The sequence below is a fragment of the Salmo salar genome, chromosome ssa12, assembly GCF_905237065.1.
Source record: "Salmo salar chromosome ssa12, Ssal_v3.1, whole genome shotgun sequence".
NCBI lineage: Eukaryota > Metazoa > Chordata > Actinopteri > Salmoniformes > Salmonidae > Salmo > Salmo salar.
In genome coordinates, this window is record NC_059453.1 from 17,378,044 (window position 1) to 17,395,681 (window position 17,638).

General features: G+C 36.1%; 1 protein-coding gene across 3 annotated transcripts in view; it reads left to right on the forward strand.

Annotated features, from left to right (window-relative positions):
* The window catches only part of armh3 (armadillo like helical domain containing 3), an 83,831-nt gene that overhangs the window by 38,936 nt on the left and 27,257 nt on the right, over positions 1-17,638 (forward strand). For all 3 annotated transcript variants that reach the window (XM_045690912.1, XM_045690911.1, XM_045690910.1), the window contains exon 21: positions 16,872-16,954. In XM_045690912.1, the coding sequence (XP_045546868.1) occupies positions 16,872-16,954 (83 nt within the window). The remainder of the gene's footprint in view (positions 1-16,871; positions 16,955-17,638) is intronic.

Here is a 17,638-nt window from a genome sequence, read left to right on the forward strand (position 1 = left end):
TTCAGTGGTTGTGTTGTATTGAAGTGTATTAGAATAATATTGTGGGTTTCTCCTGTCTGTTTCAGTGGTTGTGTTGTATTGAAGTGTAATAATATTGTGGGTTTCTCCTGTTTGTTTCAGTGGTTGTGTTGTATTGAAGTGTATTAGTATAATATTGTGGGTTTCTCCTGTCTGTTTCAGTGGTTGTGTTGTATTGTAGTGTAATAATATTGTGGGTTTCTCCTGTCTGTTTCAGTGGTTGTGTTGTATTGAAGTGTATTAGAATAATATTGTGGGTTTCTCCTGTCTGTTTCAGTGGTTGTGTTGTATTGAAGTGTAATAATATTGTGGGTTTCTCCTGTCTGTTTCAGTGGTTGTGTTGTATTGAAGTGTAATAATATTGTGGGTTTCTCCTGTCTGTTTCAGTGGTTGTGTTGTATTGAAGTGTAATAATATTGTGGGTTTCTCCTGTCTGTTTCAGTGTTAGTGTTGTATTGAAGTGTAATAATATTGTGGGTTTCTCCTGTCTGTTTCAGTGGTTGTGTTGTATTGAAGTGTAATAATATTGTGGGTTTCTCCTGTCTGTTTCAGTGGTTGTGTTGTATTGAAGTGTATTAGAATAATATTGTGGGTTTCTCCTGTCTGTTTCAGTGGTTGTGTTGTATTGAAGTGTATTAGAATAATATTGTGGGTTTCTCCTGTCTGTTTCAGTGGTTGTGTTGTATTGAAGTGTATTAGAATAATATTGTGGGTTTCTCCTGTCTGTTTCAGTGGTTGTGTTGTATTGAAGTGTATTAGAATAATATTGTGGGTTTCTCCTGTCTGTTTCAGTGGTTGTGTTGTATTGAAGTGTAATAATATTGTGGGTTTCTCCTGTCTGTTTCAGTGGTTGTGTTGTATTGAAGTGTAATAATATTGTGGGTTTCTCCTGTCTGTTTCAGTGGTTGTGTTGTATTGTAGTGTAATAATATTGTGGGTTTCTCCTGTCTGTTTCAGTGGTTGTGTTGTATTGCAGTGTATTAGAATAATATTGTGGGTTTCTCCTGTCTGTTTCAGTGGTTGTGTTGTATTGTAGTGTATTAGAATAATATTGTGGGTTTCTCCTGTCTGTTTCAGTGGTTGTGTTGTATTGTAGTGTAATAATATTGTGGGTTTCTCCTGTCTGTTTCAGTGGTTGTGTTGTATTGAAGTGTAATAATATTGTGGGTTTCTCCTGTCTGTTTCAGTGGTTGTGTTGTATTGTAGTGTAATAATATTGTGGGTTTCTCCTGTCTGTTTTAGTGTTAGTGTTGTATTGAAGTGTAATAATATTGTGGGTTTCTCCTGTCTGTTTCAGTGGTTGTGTTGTATTGTAGTGTAATAATATTGTGGGTTTCTCCTGTCTGTTTCAGTGGTTGTGTTGTATTGAAGTGTAATAATATTGTGGGTTTCTCCTGTCTGTTTCAGTGGTTGTATTGAAGTGTATTAGAATAATATTGTGGGTTTCTCCTGTCTGTTTCAGTGGTTGTGTTGTATTGTAGTGTAATAATATTGTGGGTTTCTCCTGTCTGTTTCAGTGGTTGTGTTGTATTGAAGTGTATTAGAATAATATTGTGGGTTTCTCCTGTCTGTTTCAGTGGTTGTGTTGTATTGAAGTGTAATAATATTGTGGGTTTCTCCTGTCTGTTTCAGTGGTTGTGTTGTATTGAAGTGTAATAATATTGTGGGTTTCTCCTGTCTGTTTCAGTGGTTGTGTTGTATTGAAGTGTAATTATATTGTGGGTTTCTCCTGTCTGTTTCAGTGTTAGTGTTGTATTGAAGTGTAATAATATTGTGGGTTTCTCCTGTCTGTTTCAGTGGTTGTGTTGTATTGAAGTGTAATAATATTGTGGGTTTCTCCTGTCTGTTTCAGTGGTTGTGTTGTATTGAAGTGTATTAGAATAATATTGTGGGTTTCTCCTGTCTGTTTCAGTGGTTGTGTTGTATTGAAGTGTATTAGAATAATATTGTGGGTTTCTCCTGTCTGTTTCAGTGGTTGTGTTGTATTGTAGTGTAATAATATTGTGGGTTTCTCCTGTCTGTTTCAGTGGTTGTATTGTAGTGTATTAGAATAATATTGTGGGTTTCTCCTGTCTGTTTCAGTGGTTGTATTGTATTGAAGTGTAATAATATTGTGGGTTTCTCCTGTTTGTTTCAGTGGTTGTGTTGTATTGAAGTGTATTAGAATAATATTGTGGGTTTCTCCTGTCTGTTTCAGTGGTTGTGTTGTATTGAAGTGTAATAATATTGTGGGTTTCTCCTGTTTGTTTCAGTGGTTGTGTTGTATTGAAGTGTATTAGTATAATATTGTGGGTTTCTCCTGTCTGTTTCAGTGGTTGTGTTGTATTGTAGTGTAATAATATTGTGGGTTTCTCCTGTCTGTTTCAGTGGTTGTGTTGTATTGAAGTGTATTAGAATAATATTGTGGGTTTCTCCTGTCTGTTTCAGTGGTTGTGTTGTATTGAAGTGTAATAATATTGTGGGTTTCTCCTGTCTGTTTCAGTGGTTGTGTTGTATTGAAGTGTAATAATATTGTGGGTTTCTCCTGTCTGTTTCAGTGGTTGTGTTGTATTGAAGTGTATTAATAATATTGTGGGTTTCTCCTGTCTGTTTCAGTGTTTGTGTTGTATTGAAGTGTAATAATATTGTGGGTTTCTCCTGTCTGTTTCAGTGGTTGTGTTGTATTGAAGTGTAATAATATTGTGGGTTTCTCCTGTCTGTTTCAGTGGTTGTGTTGTATTGAAGTGTATTAGAATAATATTGTGGGTTTCTCCTGTCTGTTTCAGTGGTTGTGTTGTATTGAAGTGTATTAGAATAATATTGTGGGTTTCTCCTGTCTGTTTCAGTGGTTGTGTTGTATTGAAGTGTATTAGAATAATATTGTGGGTTTCTCCTGTCTGTTTCAGTGGTTGTGTTGTATTGAAGTGTATTAGAATAATATTGTGGGTTTCTCCTGTCTGTTTCAGTGGTTGTGTTGTATTGAAGTGTAATAATATTGTGGGTTTCTCCTGTCTGTTTCAGTGGTTGTGTTGTATTGAAGTGTAATAATATTGTGGGTTTCTCCTGTCTGTTTCAGTGGTTGTGTTGTATTGTAGTGTAATAATATTGTGGGTTTCTCCTGTCTGTTTCAGTGGTTGTGTTGTATTGCAGTGTATAAATAATATTGTGGGTTTCTCCTGTCTGTTTCAGTGGTTGTGTTGTATTGTAGTGTATTAGAATAATATTGTGGGTTTCTCCTGTCTGTTTCAGTGGTTGTGTTGTATTGTAGTGTAATAATATTGTGGGTTTCTCCTGTCTGTTTTAGTGTTTGTGTTGTATTGAAGTGTATTATAATATTGTGGGTTTCTCCTGTCTGTTTCAGTGGTTGTGTTGTATTGTAGTGTAATAATATTGTGGGTTTCTCCTGTCTGTTTCAGTGGTTGTGTTGTATTGAAGTGTAATAATATTGTGGGTTTCTCCTGTCTGTTTCAGTGGTTGTATTGTAGTGTATTAGAATAATATTGTGGGTTTCTCCTGTCTGTTTCAGTGGTTGTGTTGTATTGAAGTGTAATAATATTGTGGTTTTCTCCTGTCTGTTTCAGTGGTTGTGTTGTATTGTAGTGTATTAGAATAATATTGTGGGTTTCTCCTGTCTGTTTCAGTGGTTGTGTTGTATTGAAGTGTATTAGAATAATATTGTGGGTTTCTCCTGTCTGTTTCAGTGGTTGTGTTGTATTGTAGTGTAATAATATTGTGGGTTTCTCCTGTCTGTTTCAGTGGTTGTATTGTAGTGTATTAGAATAATATTGTGGGTTTCTCCTGTCTGTTTCAGTGGTTGTATTGTATTGAAGTGTAATAATATTGTGGGTTTCTCCTGTTTGTTTCAGTGGTTGTGTTGTATTGAAGTGTATTAGAATAATATTGTGGGTTTCTCCTGTCTGTTTCAGTGGTTGTGTTGTATTGAAGTGTAATAATATTGTGGGTTTCTCCTGTTTGTTTCAGTGGTTGTGTTGTATTGAAGTGTATTAGTATAATATTGTGGGTTTCTCCTGTCTGTTTCAGTGGTTGTGTTGTATTGAAGTGTATTAGAATAATATTGTGGGTTTCTCCTGTCTGTTTCAGTGGTTGTGTTGTATTGAAGTGTAATAATATTGTGGGTTTCTCCTGTCTGTTTCAGTGGTTGTGTTGTATTGAAGTGTAATAATATTGTGGGTTTCTCCTGTCTGTTTCAGTGGTTGTGTTGTATTGAAGTGTAATAATATTGTGGGTTTCTCCTGTCTGTTTCAGTGTTAGTGTTGTATTGAAGTGTAATAATATTGTGGGTTTCTCCTGTCTGTTTCAGTGGTTGTGTTGTATTGAAGTGTAATAATATTGTGGGTTTCTCCTGTCTGTTTCAGTGGTTGTGTTGTATTGAAGTGTATTAGAATAATATTGTGGGTTTCTCCTGTCTGTTTCAGTGGTTGTGTTGTATTGAAGTGTATTAGAATAATATTGTGGGTTTCTCCTGTCTGTTTCAGTGGTTGTGTTGTATTGAAGTGTATTAGAATAATATTGTGGGTTTCTCCTGTCTGTTTCAGTGGTTGTGTTGTATTGAAGTGTATTAGAATAATATTGTGGGTTTCTCCTGTCTGTTTCAGTGGTTGTGTTGTATTGAAGTGTAATAATATTGTGGGTTTCTCCTGTCTGTTTCAGTGGTTGTGTTGTATTGAAGTGTAATAATATTGTGGGTTTCTCCTGTCTGTTTCAGTGGTTGTGTTGTATTGTAGTGTAATAATATTGTGGGTTTCTCCTGTCTGTTTCAGTGGTTGTGTTGTATTGCAGTGTATTAGAATAATATTGTGGGTTTCTCCTGTCTGTTTCAGTGGTTGTGTTGTATTGTAGTGTATTAGAATAATATTGTGGGTTTCTCCTGTCTGTTTCAGTGGTTGTGTTGTATTGTAGTGTAATAATATTGTGGGTTTCTCCTGTCTGTTTCAGTGGTTGTGTTGTATTGAAGTGTAATAATATTGTGGGTTTCTCCTGTCTGTTTCAGTGGTTGTGTTGTATTGTAGTGTAATAATATTGTGGGTTTCTCCTGTCTGTTTTAGTGTTAGTGTTGTATTGAAGTGTAATAATATTGTGGGTTTCTCCTGTCTGTTTCAGTGGTTGTGTTGTATTGTAGTGTAATAATATTGTGGGTTTCTCCTGTCTGTTTCAGTGGTTGTGTTGTATTGAAGTGTAATAATATTGTGGGTTTCTCCTGTCTGTTTCAGTGGTTGTATTGTAGTGTATTAGAATAATATTGTGGGTTTCTCCTGTCTGTTTCAGTGGTTGTGTTGTATTGTAGTGTAATAATATTGTGGGTTTCTCCTGTCTGTTTCAGTGGTTGTGTTGTATTGAAGTGTATTAGAATAATATTGTGGGTTTCTCCTGTCTGTTTCAGTGGTTGTGTTGTATTGAAGTGTATTAGAATAATATTGTGGGTTTCTCCTGTCTGTTTCAGTGGTTGTGTTGTATTGTAGTGTAATAATATTGTGGGTTTCTCCTGTCTGTTTCAGTGGTTGTATTGTAGTGTATTAGAATAATATTGTGGGTTTCTCCTGTCTGTTTCAGTGGTTGTATTGTATTGAAGTGTAATAATATTGTGGGTTTCTCCTGTTTGTTTCAGTGGTTGTGTTGTATTGAAGTGTATTAGAATAATATTGTGGGTTTCTCCTGTCTGTTTCAGTGGTTGTGTTGTATTGAAGTGTAATAATATTGTGGGTTTCTCCTGTTTGTTTCAGTGGTTGTGTTGTATTGAAGTGTATTAGTATAATATTGTGGGTTTCTCCTGTCTGTTTCAGTGGTTGTGTTGTATTGTAGTGTAATAATATTGTGGGTTTCTCCTGTCTGTTTCAGTGGTTGTGTTGTATTGAAGTGTATTAGAATAATATTGTGGGTTTCTCCTGTCTGTTTCAGTGGTTGTGTTGTATTGAAGTGTAATAATATTGTGGGTTTCTCCTGTCTGTTTCAGTGGTTGTGTTGTATTGAAGTGTAATAATATTGTGGGTTTCTCCTGTCTGTTTCAGTGGTTGTGTTGTATTGAAGTGTAATAATATTGTGGGTTTCTCCTGTCTGTTTCAGTGTTAGTGTTGTATTGAAGTGTAATAATATTGTGGGTTTCTCCTGTCTGTTTCAGTGGTTGTGTTGTATTGAAGTGTAATAATATTGTGGGTTTCTCCTGTCTGTTTCAGTGGTTGTGTTGTATTGAAGTGTATTAGAATAATATTGTGGGTTTCTCCTGTCTGTTTCAGTGGTTGTGTTGTATTGAAGTGTATTAGAATAATATTGTGGGTTTCTCCTGTCTGTTTCAGTGGTTGTGTTGTATTGAAGTGTATTAGAATAATATTGTGGGTTTCTCCTGTCTGTTTCAGTGGTTGTGTTGTATTGAAGTGTATTAGAATAATATTGTGGGTTTCTCCTGTCTGTTTCAGTGGTTGTGTTGTATTGAAGTGTAATAATATTGTGGGTTTCTCCTGTCTGTTTCAGTGGTTGTGTTGTATTGAAGTGTAATAATATTGTGGGTTTCTCCTGTCTGTTTCAGTGGTTGTGTTGTATTGTAGTGTAATAATATTGTGTGTTTCTCCTGTCTGTTTCAGTGGTTGTGTTGTATTGCAGTGTATTAGAATAATATTGTGGGTTTCTCCTGTCTGTTTCAGTGGTTGTGTTGTATTGTAGTGTATTAGAATAATATTGTGGGTTTCTCCTGTCTGTTTCAGTGGTTGTGTTGTATTGTAGTGTAATAATATTGTGGGTTTCTCCTGTCTGTTTCAGTGGTTGTGTTGTATTGAAGTGTAATAATATTGTGGGTTTCTCCTGTCTGTTTCAGTGGTTGTGTTGTATTGTAGTGTAATAATATTGTGGGTTTCTCCTGTCTGTTTTAGTGTTAGTGTTGTATTGAAGTGTAATAATATTGTGGGTTTCTCCTGTCTGTTTCAGTGGTTGTGTTGTATTGTAGTGTAATAATATTGTGGGTTTCTCCTGTCTGTTTCAGTGGTTGTGTTGTATTGAAGTGTAATAATATTGTGGGTTTCTCCTGTCTGTTTCAGTGGTTGTATTGTAGTGTATTAGAATAATATTGTGGGTTTCTCCTGTCTGTTTCAGTGGTTGTGTTGTATTGTAGTGTAATAATATTGTGGGTTTCTCCTGTCTGTTTCAGTGGTTGTGTTGTATTGAAGTGTAATAATATTGTGGGTTTCTCCTGTCTGTTTCAGTGGTTGTATTGTAGTGTATTAGAATAATATTGTGGGTTTCTCCTGTCTGTTTCAGTGGTTGTGTTGTATTGTAGTGTAATAATATTGTGGGTTTCTCCTGTCTGTTTCAGTGGTTGTGTTGTATTGAAGTGTAATAATATTGTGGTTTTCTCCTGTCTGTTTCAGTGGTTGTGTTGTATTGTAGTGTATTAGAATAATATTGTGGGTTTCTCCTGTCTGTTTCAGTGGTTGTGTTGTATTGAAGTGTATTAGAATAATATTGTGGGTTTCTCCTGTCTGTTTCAGTGGTTGTGTTGTATTGTAGTGTAATAATATTGTGGGTTTCTCCTGTCTGTTTCAGTGGTTGTATTGTAGTGTATTAGAATAATATTGTGGGTTTCTCCTGTCTGTTTCAGTGGTTGTATTGTATTGAAGTGTAATAATATTGTGGGTTTCTCCTGTTTGTTTCAGTGGTTGTGTTGTATTGAAGTGTATTAGAATAATATTGTGGGTTTCTCCTGTCTGTTTCAGTGGTTGTGTTGTATTGAAGTGTAATAATATTGTGGGTTTCTCCTGTTTGTTTCAGTGGTTGTGTTGTATTGAAGTGTATTAGTATAATATTGTGGGTTTCTCCTGTCTGTTTCAGTGGTTGTGTTGTATTGTAGTGTAATAATATTGTGGATTTCTCCTGTCTGTTTCAGTGGTTGTGTTGTATTGAAGTGTATTAGAATAATATTGTGGGTTTCTCCTGTCTGTTTCAGTGGTTGTGTTGTATTGAAGTGTAATAATATTGTGGGTTTCTCCTGTCTGTTTCAGTGATTGTGTTGTATTGAAGTGTAATAATATTGTGGGTTTCTCCTGTCTGTTTCAGTGGTTGTGTTGTATTGAAGTGTAATAATATTGTGGGTTTCTCCTGTCTGTTTCAGTGTTAGTGTTGTATTGAAGTGTAATAATATTGTGGGTTTCTCCTGTCTGTTTCAGTGGTTGTGTTGTATTGAAGTGTAATAATATTGTGGGTTTCTCCTGTCTGTTTCAGTGGTTGTGTTGTATTGAAGTGTATTAGAATAATATTGTGGGTTTCTCCTGTCTGTTTCAGTGGTTGTGTTGTATTGAAGTGTATTAGAATAATATTGTGGGTTTCTCCTGTCTGTTTCAGTGGTTGTGTTGTATTGTAGTGTAATAATATTGTGGGTTTCTCCTGTCTGTTTCAGTGGTTGTATTGTAGTGTATTAGAATAATATTGTGGGTTTCTCCTGTCTGTTTCAGTGGTTGTATTGTATTGAAGTGTAATAATATTGTGGGTTTCTCCTGTTTGTTTCAGTGGTTGTGTTGTATTGAAGTGTATTAGAATAATATTGTGGGTTTCTCCTGTCTGTTTCAGTGGTTGTGTTGTATTGAAGTGTAATAATATTGTGGGTTTCTCCTGTTTGTTTCAGTGGTTGTGTTGTATTGAAGTGTATTAGTATAATATTGTGGGTTTCTCCTGTCTGTTTCAGTGGTTGTGTTGTATTGTAGTGTAATAATATTGTGGGTTTCTCCTGTCTGTTTCAGTGGTTGTGTTGTATTGAAGTGTATTAGAATAATATTGTGGGTTTCTCCTGTCTGTTTCAGTGGTTGTGTTGTATTGAAGTGTAATAATATTGTGGGTTTCTCCTGTCTGTTTCAGTGGTTGTGTTGTATTGAAGTGTAATAATATTGTGGGTTTCTCCTGTCTGTTTCAGTGGTTGTGTTGTATTGAAGTGTAATAATATTGTGGGTTTCTCCTGTCTGTTTCAGTGTTAGTGTTGTATTGAAGTGTAATAATATTGTGGGTTTCTCCTGTCTGTTTCAGTGGTTGTGTTGTATTGAAGTGTAATAATATTGTGGGTTTCTCCTGTCTGTTTCAGTGGTTGTGTTGTATTGAAGTGTATTAGAATAATATTGTGGGTTTCTCCTGTCTGTTTCAGTGGTTGTGTTGTATTGAAGTGTATTAGAATAATATTGTGGGTTTCTCCTGTCTGTTTCAGTGGTTGTGTTGTATTGAAGTGTATTAGAATAATATTGTGGGTTTCTCCTGTCTGTTTCAGTGGTTGTGTTGTATTGAAGTGTATTAGAATAATATTGTGGGTTTCTCCTGTCTGTTTCAGTGGTTGTGTTGTATTGAAGTGTAATAATATTGTGGGTTTCTCCTGTCTGTTTCAGTGGTTGTGTTGTATTGAAGTGTAATAATATTGTGGGTTTCTCCTGTCTGTTTCAGTGGTTGTGTTGTATTGTAGTGTAATAATATTGTGGGTTTCTCCTGTCTGTTTCAGTGGTTGTGTTGTATTGCAGTGTATTAGAATAATATTGTGGGTTTCTCCTGTCTGTTTCAGTGGTTGTGTTGTATTGTAGTGTATTAGAATAATATTGTGGGTTTCTCCTGTCTGTTTCAGTGGTTGTGTTGTATTGTAGTGTAATAATATTGTGGGTTTCTCCTGTCTGTTTCAGTGGTTGTGTTGTATTGAAGTGTAATAATATTGTGGGTTTCTCCTGTCTGTTTCAGTGGTTGTGTTGTATTGTAGTGTAATAATATTGTGGGTTTCTCCTGTCTGTTTTAGTGTTAGTGTTGTATTGAAGTGTAATAATATTGTGGGTTTCTCCTGTCTGTTTCAGTGGTTGTGTTGTATTGTAGTGTAATAATATTGTGGGTTTCTCCTGTCTGTTTCAGTGGTTGTGTTGTATTGAAGTGTAATAATATTGTGGGTTTCTCCTGTCTGTTTCAGTGGTTGTATTGAAGTGTATTAGAATAATATTGTGGGTTTCTCCTGTCTGTTTCAGTGGTTGTGTTGTATTGTAGTGTAATAATATTGTGGGTTTCTCCTGTCTGTTTCAGTGGTTGTGTTGTATTGAAGTGTATTAGAATAATATTGTGGGTTTCTCCTGTCTGTTTCAGTGGTTGTGTTGTATTGAAGTGTAATAATATTGTGGGTTTCTCCTGTCTGTTTCAGTGGTTGTGTTGTATTGAAGTGTAATAATATTGTGGGTTTCTCCTGTCTGTTTCAGTGGTTGTGTTGTATTGAAGTGTAATAATATTGTGGGTTTCTCCTGTCTGTTTCAGTGTTAGTGTTGTATTGAAGTGTAATAATATTGTGGGTTTCTCCTGTCTGTTTCAGTGGTTGTGTTGTATTGAAGTGTAATAATATTGTGGGTTTCTCCTGTCTGTTTCAGTGGTTGTGTTGTATTGAAGTGTATTAGAATAATATGGTGGGTTTCTCCTGTCTGTTTCAGTGGTTGTGTTGTATTGAAGTGTATTAGAATAATATTGTGGGTTTCTCCTGTCTGTTTCAGTGGTTGTGTTGTATTGTAGTGTAATAATATTGTGGGTTTCTCCTGTCTGTTTCAGTGGTTGTATTGTAGTGTATTAGAATAATATTGTGGGTTTCTCCTGTCTGTTTCAGTGGTTGTATTGTATTGAAGTGTAATAATATTGTGGGTTTCTCCTGTTTGTTTCAGTGGTTGTGTTGTATTGAAGTGTATTAGAATAATATTGTGGGTTTCTCCTGTCTGTTTCAGTGGTTGTGTTGTATTGAAGTGTAATAATATTGTGGGTTTCTCCTGTTTGTTTCAGTGGTTGTGTTGTATTGAAGTGTATTAGTATAAAATTGTGGGTTTCTCCTGTCTGTTTCAGTGGTTGTGTTGTATTGTAGTGTAATAATATTGTGGGTTTCTCCTGTCTGTTTCAGTGGTTGTGTTGTATTGAAGTGTATTAGAATAATATTGTGGGTTTCTCCTGTCTGTTTCAGTGGTTGTGTTGTATTGAAGTGTAATAATATTGTGGGTTTCTCCTGTCTGTTTCAGTGGTTGTGTTGTATTGAAGTGTAATAATATTGTGGGTTTCTCCTGTCTGTTTCAGTGGTTGTGTTGTATTGAAGTGTAATAATATTGTGGGTTTCTCCTGTCTGTTTCAGTGTTAGTGTTGTATTGAAGTGTAATAATATTGTGGGTTTCTCCTGTCTGTTTCAGTGGTTGTGTTGTATTGAAGTGTAATAATATTGTGGGTTTCTCCTGTCTGTTTCAGTGGTTGTGTTGTATTGAAGTGTATTAGAATAATATTGTGGGTTTCTCCTGTCTGTTTCAGTGGTTGTGTTGTATTGAAGTGTATTAGAATAATATTGTGGGTTTCTCCTGTCTGTTTCAGTGGTTGTGTTGTATTGAAGTGTATTAGAATAATATTGTGGGTTTCTCCTGTCTGTTTCAGTGGTTGTGTTGTATTGAAGTGTATTAGAATAATATTGTGGGTTTCTCCTGTCTGTTTCAGTGGTTGTGTTGTATTGAAGTGTAATAATATTGTGGGTTTCTCCTGTCTGTTTCAGTGGTTGTGTTGTATTGAAGTGTAATAATATTGTGGGTTTCTCCTGTCTGTTTCAGTGGTTGTGTTGTATTGTAGTGTAATAATATTGTGGGTTTCTCCTGTCTGTTTCAGTGGTTGTGTTGTATTGCAGTGTATTAGAATAATATTGTGGGTTTCTCCTGTCTGTTTCAGTGGTTGTGTTGTATTGTAGTGTATTAGAATAATATTGTGGGTTTCTCCTGTCTGTTTCAGTGGTTGTGTTGTATTGTAGTGTAATAATATTGTGGGTTTCTCCTGTCTGTTTTAGTGTTAGTGTTGTATTGAAGTGTAATAATATTGTGGGTTTCTCCTGTCTGTTTCAGTGGTTGTGTTGTATTGTAGTGTAATAATATTGTGGGTTTCTCCTGTCTGTTTCAGTGGTTGTGTTGTATTGAAGTGTAATAATATTGTGGGTTTCTCCTGTCTGTTTCAGTGGTTGTATTGTAGTGTATTAGAATAATATTGTGGGTTTCTCCTGTCTGTTTCAGTGGCTGTGTTGTATTGTAGTGTAATAATATTGTGGGTTTCTCCTGTCTGTTTCAGTGGTTGTGTTGTATTGAAGTGTAATAATATTGTGGGTTTCTCCTGTCTGTTTCAGTGGTTGTGTTGTATTGAAGTGTAATAATATTGTGGGTTTCTCCTGTCTGTTTCAGTGGTTGTGTTGTATTGAAGTGTAATAATATTGTGGGTTTCTCCTGTCTGTTTCAGTGTTAGTGTTGTATTGAAGTGTAATAATATTGTGGGTTTCTCCTGTCTGTTTCAGTGGTTGTGTTGTATTGAAGTGTAATAATATTGTGGGTTTCTCCTGTCTGTTTCAGTGGTTGTGTTGTATTGAAGTGTATTAGAATAATATTGTGGGTTTCTCCTGTCTGTTTCAGTGGTTGTGTTGTATTGAAGTGTATTAGAATAATATTGTGGGTTTCTCCTGTCTGTTTCAGTGGTTGTGTTGTATTGAAGTGTATTAGAATAATATTGTGGGTTTCTCCTGTCTGTTTCAGTGGTTGTGTTGTATTGAAGTGTATTAGAATAATATTGTGGGTTTCTCCTGTCTGTTTCAGTGGTTGTGTTGTATTGAAGTGTAATAATATTGTGGGTTTCTCCTGTCTGTTTCAGTGGTTGTGTTGTATTGAAGTGTAATAATATTGTGGGTTTCTCCTGTCTGTTTCAGTGGTTGTGTTGTATTGTAGTGTAATAATATTGTGGGTTTCTCCTGTCTGTTTCAGTGGTTGTGTTGTATTGCAGTGTATTAGAATAATATTGTGGGTTTCTCCTGTCTGTTTCAGTGGTTGTGTTGTATTGTAGTGTATTAGAATAATATTGTGGGTTTCTCCTGTCTGTTTCAGTGGTTGTGTTGTATTGTAGTGTAATAATATTGTGGGTTTCTCCTGTCTGTTTTAGTGTTAGTGTTGTATTGAAGTGTAATAATATTGTGGGTTTCTCCTGTCTGTTTCAGTGGTTGTGTTGTATTGTAGTGTAATAATATTGTGGGTTTCTCCTGTCTGTTTCAGTGGTTGTGTTGTATTGAAGTGTAATAATATTGTGGGTTTCTCCTGTCTGTTTCAGTGGTTGTATTGTAGTGTATTAGAATAATATTGTGGGTTTCTCCTGTCTGTTTCAGTGGCTGTGTTGTATTGTAGTGTAATAATATTGTGGGTTTCTCCTGTCTGTTTCAGTGGTTGTGTTGTATTGAAGTGTAATAATATTGTGGGTTTCTCCTGTCTGTTTCAGTGGTTGTATTGTAGTGTATTAGAATAATATTGTGGGTTTCTCCTGTCTGTTTCAGTGGTTGTGTTGTATTGTAGTGTAATAATATTGTGGGTTTCTCCTGTCTGTTTCAGTGGTTGTGTTGTATTGTAGTGTAATAATATTGTGGGTTTCTCCTGTCTGTTTTAGTGTTAGTGTTGTATTGAAGTGTAATAATATTGTGGGTTTCTCCTGTCTGTTTCAGTGGTTGTGTTGTATTGTAGTGTAATAATATTGTGGGTTTCTCCTGTCTGTTTCAGTGGTTGTGTTGTATTGAAGTGTAATAATATTGTGGGTTTCTCCTGTCTGTTTCAGTGGTTGTATTGTAGTGTATTAGAATAATATTGTGGGTTTCTCCTGTCTGTTTCAGTGGCTGTGTTGTATTGTAGTGTAATAATATTGTGGGTTTCTCCTGTCTGTTTCAGTGGTTGTGTTGTATTGAAGTGTAATAATATTGTGGGTTTCTCCTGTCTGTTTCAGTGGTTGTGTTGTATTGAAGTGTAATAATATTGTGGGTTTCTCCTGTCTGTTTCAGTGGTTGTGTTGTATTGAAGTGTAATAATATTGTGGGTTTCTCCTGTCTGTTTCAGTGTTAGTGTTGTATTGAAGTGTAATAATATTGTGGGTTTCTCCTGTCTGTTTCAGTGGTTGTGTTGTATTGAAGTGTAATAATATTGTGGGTTTCTCCTGTCTGTTTCAGTGGTTGTGTTGTATTGAAGTGTATTAGAATAATATTGTGGGTTTCTCCTGTCTGTTTCAGTGGTTGTGTTGTATTGAAGTGTATTAGAATAATATTGTGGGTTTCTCCTGTCTGTTTCAGTGGTTGTGTTGTATTGAAGTGTATTAGAATAATATTGTGGGTTTCTCCTGTCTGTTTCAGTGGTTGTGTTGTATTGAAGTGTATTAGAATAATATTGTGGGTTTCTCCTGTCTGTTTCAGTGGTTGTGTTGTATTGAAGTGTAATAATATTGTGGGTTTCTCCTGTCTGTTTCAGTGGTTGTGTTGTATTGAAGTGTAATAATATTGTGGGTTTCTCCTGTCTGTTTCAGTGGTTGTGTTGTATTGTAGTGTAATAATATTGTGGGTTTCTCCTGTCTGTTTCAGTGGTTGTGTTGTATTGCAGTGTATTAGAATAATATTGTGGGTTTCTCCTGTCTGTTTCAGTGGTTGTGTTGTATTGTAGTGTATTAGAATAATATTGTGGGTTTCTCCTGTCTGTTTCAGTGGTTGTGTTGTATTGTAGTGTAATAATATTGTGGGTTTCTCCTGTCTGTTTTAGTGTTAGTGTTGTATTGAAGTGTAATAATATTGTGGGTTTCTCCTGTCTGTTTCAGTGGTTGTGTTGTATTGTAGTGTAATAATATTGTGGGTTTCTCCTGTCTGTTTCAGTGGTTGTGTTGTATTGAAGTGTAATAATATTGTGGGTTTCTCCTGTCTGTTTCAGTGGTTGTATTGTAGTGTATTAGAATAATATTGTGGGTTTCTCCTGTCTGTTTCAGTGGCTGTGTTGTATTGTAGTGTAATAATATTGTGGGTTTCTCCTGTCTGTTTCAGTGGTTGTGTTGTATTGAAGTGTAATAATATTGTGGGTTTCTCCTGTCTGTTTCAGTGGTTGTATTGTAGTGTATTAGAATAATATTGTGGGTTTCTCCTGTCTGTTTCAGTGGTTGTGTTGTATTGTAGTGTAATAATATTGTGGGTTTCTCCTGTCTGTTTCAGTGGTTGTGTTGTATTGAAGTGTAATAATATTGTGGTTTTCTCCTGTCTGTTTCAGTGGTTGTGTTGTATTGTAGTGTATTAGAATAATATTGTGGGTTTCTCCTGTCTGTTTCAGTGGTTGTGTTGTATTGAAGTGTATTAGAATAATATTGTGGGTTTCTCCTGTCTGTTTCAGTGGTTGTGTTGTATTGTAGTGTAATAATATTGTGGGTTTCTCCTGTCTGTTTCAGTGGTTGTATTGTAGTGTATTAGAATAATATTGTGGGTTTCTCCTGTCTGTTTCAGTGGTTGTATTGTATTGAAGTGTAATAATATTGTGGGTTTCTCCTGTTTGTTTCAGTGGTTGTGTTGTATTGAAGTGTATTAGAATAATATTGTGGGTTTCTCCTGTCTGTTTCAGTGGTTGTGTTGTATTGAAGTGTAATAATATTGTGGGTTTCTCCTGTTTGTTTCAGTGGTTGTGTTGTATTGAAGTGTATTAGTATAATATTGTGGGTTTCTCCTGTCTGTTTCAGTGGTTGTGTTGTATTGTAGTGTAATAATATTGTGGGTTTCTCCTGTCTGTTTCAGTGGTTGTGTTGTATTGAAGTGTATTAGAATAATATTGTGGGTTTCTCCTGTCTGTTTCAGTGGTTGTGTTGTATTGAAGTGTAATAATATTGTGGGTTTCTCCTGTCTGTTTCAGTGGTTGTGTTGTATTGAAGTGTAATAATATTGTGGGTTTCTCCTGTCTGTTTCAGTGGTTGTGTTGTATTGAAGTGTAATAATATTGTGGGTTTCTCCTGTCTGTTTCAGTGTTAGTGTTGTATTGAAGTGTAATAATATTGTGGGTTTCTCCTGTCTGTTTCAGTGGTTGTGTTGTATTGAAGTGTAATAATATTGTGGGTTTCTCCTGTCTGTTTCAGTGGTTGTGTTGTATTGAAGTGTATTAGAATAATATTGTGGGTTTCTCCTGTCTGTTTCAGTGGTTGTGTTGTATTGAAGTGTATTAGAATAATATTGTGGGTTTCTCCTGTCTGTTTCAGTGGTTGTGTTGTATTGAAGTGTAATAATATTGTGGGTTTCTCCTGTTTGTTTCAGTGGTTGTGTTGTATTGAAGTGTATTAGAATAATATTGTGGGTTTCTCCTGTCTGTTTCAGTGGTTGTGTTGTATTGAAGTGTAATAATATTGTGGGTTTCTCCTGTCTGTTTCAGTGGTTGTGTTGTATTGAAGTGTAATAATATTGTGGGTTTCTCCTGTCTGTTTCAGTGGTTGTGTTGTATTGTAGTGTAATAATATTGTGGGTTTCTCCTGTCTGTTTCAGTGGTTGTGTTGTATTGCAGTGTATTAGAATAATATTGTGGGTTTCTCCTGTCTGTTTCAGTGGTTGTGTTGTATTGCAGTGTATTAGAATAATATTGTGGGTTTCTCCTGTCTGTTTCAGTGGTTGTGTTGTGTTGTAGTGTAATAATATTGTGGGTTTCTCCTGTCTGTTTCAGTGGTTGTGTTGTATTGTAGTGTAATAATATTGTGGGTTTCTCCTGTCTGTTTCAGTGGTTGTGTTGTATTGTAGTGTAATAATATTGTGGGTTTCTCCTGTCTGTTTCAGTGGTTGTGTTGTATTGTAGTGTAATAATATTGTGGGTTTCTCCTGTCTGTTTCAGTGGTTGTGTTGTATTGTAGTGTAATAATATTGTGGGTTTCTCCTGTCTGTTTCAGTGGTTGTGTTGTATTGAAGTGTAATAATATTGTGGGTTTCTCCTGTCTGTTTCAGTGGTTGTGTTGTAGTGTATTAGAATAATATTGTGGGTTTCTCCTGTCTGTTTCAGTGGTTGTGTTGTAGTGTATTAGAATAATATTGTGGGTTTCTTTGCCTTCTCTTTTTCCACCAGCTCTGATCAACCTGTTGAAATTCCTGCTGTCCAATGAGACCGTTCTGTTGGCCAAGCACAACATCTTCCACCTGGCTCTACTGGTGAGAACACGCACATCTACTAATACCTATCCCTAGACCCTAGCTCCTAGACCCTAGCTCCTAACCCCTAGCTCCTAACCCCCTGACCCTAACCCCTAGCTCCTAACCCCTAGACCCTGACCTTAACCCCTAGCTCCTAACCCCTAGACACTAACTCCCAAGCCCCTAACCCCTAGACCCTAATCCATAGACCCCTAGATCTTAACCCCTAGCTCCTAAACCCTAGACCTTAACCCAAAAACATTTTTGACGGTTTTTGATGAACAAATTGGTCCAAATATATATGTGGCCCTCGGCTGAAAACTTTTCCTTCCCTAGCCTCTAACACTAGACTGTTCTGTTGGCCTCTAACACTAGACTGTTCTGTTGGCCTCTAACACTAGACTGTTCTGTTGGCCTCTAACACTAGACTGTTCTGTTGGCCCCTAGCCTCTAACACTAGACTTTTCTTTTGGCCCCTAGCCTCTAACACTAGACTGTTCTGTTGGCACCTAGCCTCTAACACTAGACTGTTCTGTTGGCCCCTAGCCTCTAACACTAACACTAGACTGTTCTGTTGGCCCCTGGTCCCAAACACTAGACTGTTCTGTTGGCCCCTGGTCCCAAACACTAAACTGTTCTGTTGGCCCCTGGTCCCAAACACTAAACTGTTCTGTTGGCCCCTGGTCCCAAACACTAGACTGT